This window comes from Corvus moneduloides, chromosome 7 (genome assembly GCF_009650955.1).
Source record: "Corvus moneduloides isolate bCorMon1 chromosome 7, bCorMon1.pri, whole genome shotgun sequence".
NCBI classification, from domain to species: domain Eukaryota; kingdom Metazoa; phylum Chordata; class Aves; order Passeriformes; family Corvidae; genus Corvus; species Corvus moneduloides.
Genome location: NC_045482.1, coordinates 12,581,932 through 12,593,698, shown reverse-complemented (window position 1 = coordinate 12,593,698; position 11,767 = coordinate 12,581,932). Strand labels below are relative to the sequence as shown.

Below are 11,767 nucleotides of genomic sequence, written 5' to 3'. Positions count from 1 at the left end.
GTAACTGGGAAAGGCATCCACAACAAACTGTGCAAACAGTTTCTTAATCAACAGCTTAATCACAGCAGTTACACACCCATGCTCATAAGTGTAGGAATTAATGAACAGTGTTCTACTTTGCTTGCAGTAATGAGGTTTTAATCTACTACTGAATTTTTTCTTTACTACAAGCAAAGTCACTGCAATGTGAAATTGCTATTGACCACAGACATGCTCCTACGTCAATACAAGCATCAGTTACAGGGCCATGGCCCAGGTTACATGAAACAGGGTTCTGTAAAAAGACAGTGCAGGAGGAGGCAGATCAGGCTTGTTTGGGAGGACTAAGACTTGAAAAAAAGGGTATATGCAGTGGTGATGAATCCAGCCTTTTTCAAGTGTGGGAGAACTTCACCTAAATTATCTCCTCCATCCTATTCTAACCTATGTCTGCAGCACACAGCATTTAACCAGTACACGTCTGGCAGAGAACAGTGCTTCTGTACATGCTGTACACAGATGAAACAGTGTTAGACAGTAGCCCTTCACATGTTCTGAAGTCTGGGTGGGATGACTATCTTGTACAATTTCCAAATGCTGAGTGGAGAGCCAGGAGGAGGTAAAAGGACAAGGGAATATGATAAAAAGCAAGAAGCCTTAGCTTACCACTTCTATAGTAATTTGCTATGCAGTCAGACCTAACTCCAAGAAAAAACTGAGATACCTGAGAAATCCTCCCAGCAGTCTGTTATCCCTTACAGCCCAAAGGAAAAAAAAAAAAAGAGCAGCTATTTAACTGAGGAACGTAACTGCTCATAATGAAAACAGGGAATCAAGAATTGGAAAACTGTCACTGCTCACCACAGAGTTGCTCTTTCCATTTTCTTTGTCTTCACAGATGATCTTCATCAGCTTCTTAATGTCTCTTGCAGTTAACCTATATATAATGCAAGTGAAGATGTTTTGAACACCAGACATATTTACGGTAAGATCATCCTTACATGCACAAAACCATAAATACCAGATTTCTAATCAGTAGGAAGAAATAGTTTCCTGAGGAATGAGGTCACAGCCTATTTAATAAAGAATCAGATCCTGTTCATGTAGAGACAGGCAAACATCCATAGACAACTGAACAGGTAAAAAAGCCTAAAATGTGAGAAAGCATTAAATACTCCAGACTTGACTGGCTGTGAATTTCTTTTACATTTCAGCCAAGTGGTTTCCTAGTTAGGTGCAAATTGACCCATGGTCTCTGGCTGTGAAAAGCACAATACTGAGAACTTGATTCTGATGTCACATTTATTGACCCAAGCTTTTCCACCACTGGAAAAGCAGAAGCTAGCTCTGCCTTGAGGGGTACACACTTGAATTCTACAATATTCCAAGAAATCTACCTTTCCATTCTGGAATGAAACATAACTGACAATGATTTCTCAGAAGGGGAATTGCTCCAAGCCTTTTAGACAAATTAAGGCCAAAATTTAATAGAAGACCTAGCAAAAAATCCCCGAACTCAGTAATTTATCTAGTTCACCACTTCTAGTTTAAAGAAGTTTTGGCTCCAAATTCTGCTCATGTAGAAGGAAGCTTGTTTTGAGTAAACAGATAAATGTAGAACATGAGACCATTTCAGCCTAAGTGCCTCCCCGGGTAGGCTTCAGCAGCTGCATTCTACTGAACAGCAAAATGAACCTACCAGCAGGAATCCAGGGCTTTTCCTCAGTCCTGTTCTCATACCTTCCCTCCCAGGAGAATACATGCTGAATCCTTCTGTTTCCAAAGTCCAGGACTTTAGGCACCTTCCCCTAATAGTGGGATTGTAGTGTCCTCAGGAACTGACCAAACTTACTGCAGATGAAGACAGGGAAAGGCAGAATTTTCAGGACTGTTCTCCAGGAGGAGAGGAATTAGGGCATGGATTAAACAAAGATTTCCATCCTGATGAATTTTTTTCAAAAGGGTTTAAAAAGTCGTTATTTTATTTGTAGTAAATGCCCACTACCCTCAGGGTAAACGCTCAGGCAAATCTTCAGACTGTGAGAACACAAAAAACCCTTGCTACTACAAATAAATCCAAGATTAGCCCATAGCTCAAAGTGACAACTTTTTATTTTAGGCAAAAACAAAACAAAAAAAAAAGGCCAAAAACATTCCGCTATTGCAGTTTGTAAAATTTTCACTGTTTTCCGTAGAAACAGTTCACAAGTCAGAACGCAATATTCAAATAACATTGTGCAAAATTGTACTGGCATAACTACACATAGCAAAAAGACTAGTGTAAATCAAGAATTCCATTGAAATTAGTTGAGCTGCTCCAGTTTTACAACAGTGTACATCACCTCAGAATAGGCCCTTTTTTGCAGAACATCCCTGGAATTCCTCTTGCTTACAAAAATCACTTTACATGCAACAAATAACCTATCAGTACAACATAAGCAAGAACATCTCCACAAGTTATCACAGTGTAACAGAGGAAAACATATCAGCCAATTTCATACAAAGGCAAATCTAATGGCAGTTTTGAACATCCTTTGACTGCTACCCTCAAAAATAGCACATTTCAAAAAACAAAATAATTTAGAATGAAGCCAAGCTATGTTCTTAACTATCAGTACATTGAAAATTGGGATGGATGTTGTGTTCAGAAGGGGTTTGTTTTCTTTTTTTTAGCAGATTTTCAAAGAGAGTTGTTTCAAAAGAAGTTTGTGTAAGAAATGTTAACTTGCAGTGTTATCAGGCCAAGTCCTCTTCTGCTATTCAGACAGACCTGTCAACATTATAGAAGTCTCTGTAGTCAAATACAAATCCCAATGGAGGGCTGTTAAACAAAGACCATACCCAAAGTATTTACTGATGACATGCAGTGGAACCAAGCAAGCAGTAACAGGACTCCATTTATGTTTGGAGCACTCAGAAAGGGACCGGTTCAGCTGGGGTACAGGACTGGAATTTCACAGAACACTTGGGAATAGTTAAAATTCTCTCCCTACTCGATGTGCAAAGTAACAGTTTCCAAACAATGCACCTAAGTCATTCTTTGTATAAACAGAACACTAAGAGTGGAACTGATTTTCAGAGTTGCTGAATGCTCACAAACTCACATCAAGAAAACACACAGGTACATCTTGCAGTGATTGGTCACTTTGTTTTCCTGTATACCCATATTCAGAAAAACAATTCTATAAGAACTCTTTGATCACAGTAAAACAAATTGTGCCTCAGTGCTTTTCACCTCCCTAGGTTATGAAGGCCATACCTTCTATTGCCTTTCCAAAGAGCAAATATTTTTGGTTTAACATATATCAACCTGGCTCAGGTCTAAGTCATCTGATGAAGGGCGCACACAAACTATGGGATTATATGGAGAGAGCACAGTCCTGATATTCTCAAGTGTTTGGGTGCTTTTATTTCCTTTTTGCAGGTTATATTAATCTCACGAGGACAAGCAAGAACAACACACAAGCTTTGCTTTGGAGATACATGTAAGTGTGCATCAGTTCTGGAAGAGAACAGCTCTGCAAGTCTGTACATAGGAAAAAAAATAATAAAAGGGTCTCAAAAATACCAGCCCTGACTCCAGCCATACAGATAAAAGCAGCAGACTTATGCAGACTGTATGCGTGCATGTACACAATGAGTCAAGTGGAAATCAAGATACCCAAGAAGTCACCCTGCAGCAATGATCTCTGTAACTGCAAGTCTCTGGTGACTTCCTTTGCATCTTCCTTTGCCCTCTCACCTTGATAGAGAAGCTGTCAAGTACTCAGCAAGGAAACATTTAGCAAGGAAACATGGATAACACTGGCACTGAGCTCCTATGAAGACATCAGTCAGCATTTCAGAGATGGCAGGGAGAGAGAACAGGTAATACTTCAGCAAGGAATTACTGTGGTACCACTGAATTCTCTTAATAAACAGCAAGAAGTCAGGCCTGAGGCAGAGGAAATCTTAATGGATATGACTTTGTTTCCTTCTTCCCAAAAAGCTCAGCTTCAGTGTTTTTCAACAGTCTCAGACTCTGAATTCCAGGAAATTGTATTTTAGAACAAATCAAAAAATAGCCCTGAGACTAAACATACTTTATAAGAACTGCTATTGCTTTACGTAAGTCAAACACAGCAACCATTTACGTCCACAGTAAGTAATATTTAATTTTCACTCCCTTTTTTCCTCACTTGGGATATGTACCTGAAACCAAGAATTTCTTTCCAAGATATATGTACTTAAGCACATCTGTTACTTTTCCAAGTATTTAAATGCTACAGGATTATGGTACCAAGCAAGGAAAGAATAGCTGAAGCAGGTCAAACTTTACCAAAGGAGCCCTCTACCCTTGCACCTTGAGTTTTTGAAAAAACAATTCCAATAATCATAGCTGTCACCATGGACTTCATTACAATAAACTCCTTCCTTGTGATTTAAGTAAAATTTACAACTGGAGTAACATCATTTATTATATCTCAAAATCAACGGTCAGTGTTATTGAACACAACCACCAGCCTTTAAGTGTGGCTAGAAGTAAAATACCAAGAAAACAAGAATATCAAGTGTGTCGAGTTGTGCATAAAAATAGACCTTTATCTTAAGCTACAAAGTTGGCAATCAAGGAACTGACTAGGTCTATGCATAGTTAGGATTTCAGTAAGCCAAAAGAATTTAAACTCTTTCAGTAAAACTGTGCTTGTGTAATGCACAGGTCAGCTCCCCAAAAGAATGAACATCGCGCTCTATACAAAAAAGAATTTTTAAAAAGCTCCATGCACTCTCAAAGCTATTTGCAAATCGAATTAAATAGTTCAGCTAACAGCTATGCTATGGCACAAGACAGCACATAAAAAATTTAAGGCTAATTTTTGTCTGCACATATCAAAGCTGGTCTCAGAACAAGAGCTGTCATATTTTCTTAATTCTGACTCTTCAGTGTGGATTCATAATAAAGTTGAGCTGCCACAGCAATAGTAGAGTTGTCCTGCATATAAAAATGACTGAATGTTGTCCTGAATGCAGTTTTTTTATAAAAAGCAAAAACTTCACACATTTACATTTGGTTTTTATCAGAGCAGCTCACTAATTTGTACAGTACATTGTCCAATAACATACAAGGTAAACTACCAGAGATACTCGAAGTACTACAACAACAGGTGCAAAAGAAAGTCCTACAGTAAGAAAGCCCACTGCTATTTGGGAGAGTCACACTGTGATGAAAACAAACATCAGAATGCATTTTGGTGAAGTCAGTTAAGTGTCAAGGCTGCAATAAAGGCTATTTGTTAACTTTAGCCCTTCAGTTCTTAACCATTCAGTTAAGATCTCCTAATAAAGCACTAGGCAGTTTGGCAACAATGAAGAAGTTCTTTACATGCTACTGTTACAGAAGTAGAAAACAGACTTAAAAGCACTTCCTTCACCTGAATATGATCTGGATTCAGCCACACCAGGTTTAAACAAACCTATCTAAAGCAGTAAATTTTAGGCTTCAAATTGCACTGCAGTGTTTCAGAAGAAACAAATCAACATCCACAATGCCTAGAAAAGAACTATCAACTGGCAGAATTACACAAGTTTGATGCACAAAGCTGCTTATTTTAAAACTCTGTTCCTCAACAACTTCAGATGACTGACAATGTCAGTGCAAATCAAAACTGTTACTTCAAAACAATCCTGTTCATTTTCATGGGAAGATACATAGTAAATCAAACTATGCTTGTTTGCTAGTTTAACAGGTGTAATACTTTCATACTTCCTGGTACAATTTTCATTTACTGAATTTTTTGCATCATGTTTTAAAAATACTATAAAGAGAGAATTTGCGCACTCTAATATGATTTGCACTTACTCGCTGAATAAAGTACACTGCAATCATAGTTACTAATACAGGATTTAAAGGAACAGCAAATATGCATCAAAATTATGATTATTATCTGCACACATATGCAGGATTTTTTTTCTCTCAAACGAAATGTTTGCAAGCAAATTCAGCATATTAAGCACCGAACAAGACTGGTATACTTGCAGTATCATCTTTAAATAGTTGCCATTATGAGGAGACCTGAGAATAAAACTGATCCATGGAAGCTATGTAGATGGAAGTTATGCAGGTGCAAGCCAGTGAGAACTGCTTGTGTGTAACAGACCAATATTCAGACCCAGAGACTGCCCACGACGACACTGACTTTGAAATTACTGAATCTAACTCTGTTAAAGAGGTACAAGATCAACTTGTTTTGTAAGTGGATATGACACCAGTATTCAGGTCACTGCAGTTTTCTGCATATCTATAATTGTATTAATTCAAACCCAAGTAATGCACTCCAGGAACACATGAGAAACCTCAGTGAAGTTCCTGAACAGTTTCTGTTTGCAGTTGCCTTTCCCCCCCATTTTTGCCTTTTATTGTAATTTCAAAGCAACCATTAACTGTCACATTATCAGGACAGACGAAGTATCAAAAAAATCCTCTGTTTTACATGCCAGCCTAAGCTGTTAGTCAAAAAGGGAGAACATATTTGCTGCTGTAAACTTCTGCGTAACACATATCATGCCTGACAAACCATCACCTTCAACGGACACACAAACACTGCTATGACAAAGGGAGGAAACCATGCACAGGTATTTCAGTATTTCAGTATTATGTGGCCAGGGTCTATAATACAGTGATGAGTCATGTCAGAGCAAATTTGTACCAAGAGTGATTAATGATTCAGGCTGACTCATAAGGAGCTAAGCAAGCCTGTAAGAGCCAAGCATTTTCTGGAAGAAAGAATACCAAGGAAGAGGATAATATGTTTTTTCCCCACATCTGCACAAAAATTCTATGGACAAATAGAACAATACCAGGGCAAGTGCTTTAAAATGCAATTTTCCAGCCAATAAACTAGTAGGAATTCTGTGAAGGAAGGAGTTTTAAGAATGTGACTTACCAGAAGCACAAATTTTCAGTATAAAAAAAATGTACACTATATACTAACACTGTTTTTGCATACTCTTCTGTTTTAAAAGTTTCAAACATATTAACTTGTCTTGCTTTGTTTACATCTGAGGCTGTTCAGCAAGGTCACATAATTTGAGACTGCTGTAATAGTTCAGCAATCCTTTGGTCCCATCAGCTGTAAGCCAGCCAAGTATAAAAGAACCTTCCCCACCAAAGGAAAAAAAAAAAAAGGGTAGGGGGATCATCACCAGGAAACACCATCTGCTACAAACCAGAAAAGGCAAAATTTTGTTACAAAATACACATTTTCATACAAAAGACATCTTGCAAAACCATCTGATTGCCCCTCCCTCCGCAGATTACAATGGTAAATGGGATCAGCTGGCTGGTCTTGAGACTTGTTTTAATGGGGAAAAAATGTCAGAGGATACACACCATCACAACAACTGGTCCTTTAAACGGCAAAGGATTATGATAGTCTTTGCTTTCACCAGTGTTTAAAAAAAGCAGGAGAAAAACAGAACCAGAGTCTTCAAAAGCAGACAGCAGAACAGCACATCAGCTGCTGCATCCTCCTGAACTTCTCAATGTGCTACCAAACTGTCAATTATACAAACAGTTTGATTATGGCAGTGCCATAAATTGTTAAAACAATGTGCGTGTGTGATCAGAAAGGTCCGGTCAAATGGTTCCATTTTTTTCCCAGTAGTTGCCCAGAAAAACGTCAAGACAATCTAAATTATTCTTCAGCTTCCTCAATACATCCTGACTGCTGGAGCAGAGAGGTCTGTGGTATTACTGTACTTGTTCCACGAGAGATCCTGTCTTGATCTGTGTTTGTAGTCAAGGAGGCCACAGAAATGGGCTGTAACAAACCAGGCGTCATGCTGGAGGAGACAGTCAGGCTGTGTGTAGTGCCCTTAAGTGTGAGATCCTGTGTGGGAAGAAGTGGCTTGAGGATGCTGACAAGACAGAAGGCAGAGCCACTTTTCGGAATGAAATTCACTTTGTTCTTGTCAGGGCAATAGAAGGCTGGAATTTCATGCAATGGCTTTGGCCTAGAATAAAATACACACAATGGTTTTATGGAACAATCAAATTCTGCCATGGCAGGGATGTATTGCTGAACACATAATCAGAAACAAGTCGAGGTTTCAATTTGAAGTATTTCAGCTACTCAATAATGCCTTAATGACACTCACAGCACACAGCAAATGACAAGATGGTTTAAACTGCTTGTTTACATGTGCTGCAAGGCAAAAGCATGTTCTTAGGGCAGGCTGTTTCCAAACCTAAGGAACCCAACCAACTTCATGCTTGATCACAAACCCTGTCCATGAACTAGCACATTCAATATATGAGAAAGTATTTTCAATTGTGTTCTCCAGAAACTTTCACAGCTCAACCAGTTCTGCCTCACATACAGACACTATTTATACAGCAAGCCCTGTGAAAGAAAGCTGGCATACCAATGATCCTAATATTGCATATCTCTAAGGGGTTCATGATAATCGGGGCATCCCCTTTTCTATACTTTTCCCTTCTTTGCATGTTCACATGAGTGTGCCCTGAATCTCCGCAGAAGATGAACCCATCTTACAGAAAACTCAATGCAGAGAGTAAAATGTAGTTTTCATGATCAAGTACCTATAACCTGGGAAGGAAGTGTGGAACACGTATTTAGATCCTGACTTGCACTTTTGCCATTTCAGCATAGAACTCAGCCTAAGACATGCTTTAAGAAGAGCAGAGCTGGAATGGAAATCATGGATAGCTTAGGAATGCCTTCTGTGTTTACTTCTAACGCTGCAATGTAAATCTACTTACAGTAGCCAAATTCTACTTTAAGACAGAACTATAGAAATCTGCTTTAAAGTCTCTCTTTACTGCTTGAAAATAGCCATCAGAAATTTTTATTCACTTTTTTTGTTGCTAGCATTGTCCTTTAGCCTATAACCTCCCCCTCGCTTCCTTGTATTTGTAAAAGACAGACATGAGCACGTCTTTGTTTTACTAAGCCAAGCAAGCCAATCTTCCAGTGTACTCTCGTAGAGATACTCTATTCTGAAAAGTAATTCTGGTCATGAAATAGGGTACATTTCCATGCTAGCTGATTCTCCCAAATGTCCAGAAAATTCAACCCCACCTGTAAATTTTCTTCCCAAATGAAAATCCTGTACAGGATCTTCAAATAGAAATTATGTTAAACAAAGGTTGAGCTTTAAATAGTTACACTCATGTATTCCACATACACATGGAATTCAAGTAACAGATATGAAAAGATTTTTTTCATGAGACTGCAATGTCTGAGAACTGCCATAGCCAGGTAAAAACTTCTGTAGAAGCCTGTTTCACTCTACAGTAGAACAGTCCTACAGTTACACACCAAGGACTTCCGAAAAGAAATGCAAATGCAAGTCAAACTGCAATAGAATATGTTCCTGCAGCAAGTGAATACTATCCAATCTATTGGCAACATAGTGCACACAGCTAAAATAGAGACAGGTAACTTAAGTTACTGTAACCCTTCCCACATTGCTATGGGAGAGGCTGTAGAGACCTCTCAAAATTCATTTGCATAGGTCAACCAAGCTATTTTTTTTTAAACTAACATTTATACTAGATGGCATTCTTGAGATAGTATAGGCATAAGAGAATTGTAACCAATTGACACTCCTTGTGTGACAAGATGGAATTTTTAACTGCAGGTTAAGATTCTTGCATACAAGTCACATAAGGGTATAAAAACTCCTGATAATAATAAAAAAACATAACCTCCCAGAATATTCCCAAATGACAAAAGTTGGCCTTTTCAGAATAATCAAAGCATCAAATACTCAGGGTCAAATTACTCCTCTGTCACTAGAAGTATCATAACTACATTGATTTAGCTGAAAAGAATATGGTCGTCAGAGTCTAGATTACTGGATGTGCCTATCAAGCTGTGATGTACATTAGCTGATGCAGCTGCACTACAGGCTATTATTTGATAGATCTCTCCCTATCAGATTATTTGAGCTCCTCGCCCACTGTCTGCCAGGTAAGAGACAGTCCTCTCAAATTATGCTGTTTTTTAAAAAACACCTCTTAAGATTTTAACACAAAATTCCAGCAGTAAAATACATACACATATGCCAGTATATAGTCACCAAAAAACAGAGATCAGACTGTTAGCATGGCTTTAGCACCTGGACTAATAACTTCTATCTGACACAAAATCAATAAAGCAATAATTAATCTGATTGTTAGATGTTATTTCTTATGTAGCAAAGATCAACTTACAAGTTTTCCTCAAAGACTTTCACCTTTTCACAGCCCTCAGGAGGTTCACGCTTGAACATGTAGCTGTTGTTGGGTTTTGGCGAGGTAGCGTATTTTGGCAAGGGAGAATTATTCCCATTTTCTGCAGGAACAGAGTTTCTCATTACTTAAATGTGTCACACTATAAAAAACCACAAGAGCTACCTTTAAATGCTCCCCGAATATAAATCCACTTCATTACACCAATGTTACAAAATTAAAAAACATTTTCATATGCTTTCCAGCCTTCATTTGCAAATAAGCTCTCTTATCTCAATTCCTTTATTTCTTTCTATTTCTTCCTTATAAAATGTTCAGGCTCCTCTGCAATCTCTCATCATTCCTGGACATTTTCAATTTGTAACTGCAGACCTAAATCTATGGTTCTGTGCTGTCACCATCTACCCAAACAAAATGGGCAGAAGCCATATTTCTTAAAAAACCAGAACAGCTTTATGTTGAATTATAAAATTCTCTTAAGATCTTTCAAAATATTTCAGCTAAAAAAAGAATAATTAAATAAACCCAACACCTAAACTTTTATGGGTGTGTGCATGAAATGCTGTAAGGTTGCCCATTTTGTCCAAGATCATAAAAGATACCCAACACAAGCAACAGTTTCACCTGATACTGTAGATTCTTGCTTCCTCAACCTGCTTAAAATACTTTAAGAATCTATTATTTAAAAACAAAAGCTTTTTGGGAAGCACATTCCTCAGTCACATCTATCCAGCTTTAATTAATATGTGCACACACAGTACTTGGAGCAATTTGAAAAAAAACAGATCATGTACCAAAAACCCCACATTCTACTGTTTCTCCATGGATGCAGGGAACAAACCCTCTTTTTTACCTACGTGGTTATGAACATCACACAAGTTCAGCAGTGTTAAATTTTAAAGTGACACAGTACCTTTATCTCTGGAATCACCAAGCAGATCATCTGCAGAACATGGACTTTCTTCGCTGCCTTCATTACAGATGGTAAGAAATGAGGTTGGAGATACTGACTGGGAGCGGCTGCTGTTGTTACTGCCCTTGTCTGCTCCACCGGGCGTTTGGGTATCAATGCTGCGAGTGCTGCTGCTGCGCTGCACCAATGGAGGCGGGGCACGGTGCCCATCTGGAATATCTTGAGGCTGTTAAAAATTAAAGGCATCAGACAGCTGCTCTTGTCTGGGTAGCAATTTCTTTAAATCCAGTAGTGGTGAGGATCTTTTTGGGTTTCATAAAACCATTTGAGGTAGAAAATTTTATTCATTACATACAACTCCAAAAGAAAATAAAATGTCAGTTTCAGAAACTAAGGACAACAGTTTTTAAGATTTCACATCATCACAGAATTGCTGAGGCTGGAAGGAACCTCTTGAGATTATCAAGTTCAACACTTCTGCTCAAGCAGAGTCAGGTAGAACAGTGTGTCCAGGACTCTGTCCAGTCAAGTTTTTAATACCTCCACAGACAATGATTCCACAACTTCTCTGGACAACTTGCTCCGGTTTTGCACACCCTCACACATCAAAAAAAAAACCCCAAAAACTAACATGTTTAAAT

The 11,767-nt window shown here is 38.3% G+C and overlaps 1 protein-coding gene across 1 annotated transcript in view; it reads right to left on the bottom strand.

Moving 5' to 3' along the window:
• Window positions 1-2,073: 2,073 nt before the first annotated feature.
• The window catches only part of FAM117B (family with sequence similarity 117 member B), a 29,337-nt gene continuing 19,643 nt past the window's right edge, over window positions 2,074-11,767 (bottom strand). The window contains exons 6-8 of the mRNA XM_032114473.1: window positions 11,127-11,352; window positions 10,196-10,316; window positions 2,074-7,971 (exon numbers count right to left, since the gene is read on the bottom strand). Of these exons, the coding sequence (XP_031970364.1) occupies window positions 7,653-7,971; window positions 10,196-10,316; window positions 11,127-11,352 (666 nt within the window). The 3' untranslated portion in view covers window positions 2,074-7,652. The remainder of the gene's footprint in view (window positions 7,972-10,195; window positions 10,317-11,126; window positions 11,353-11,767) is intronic.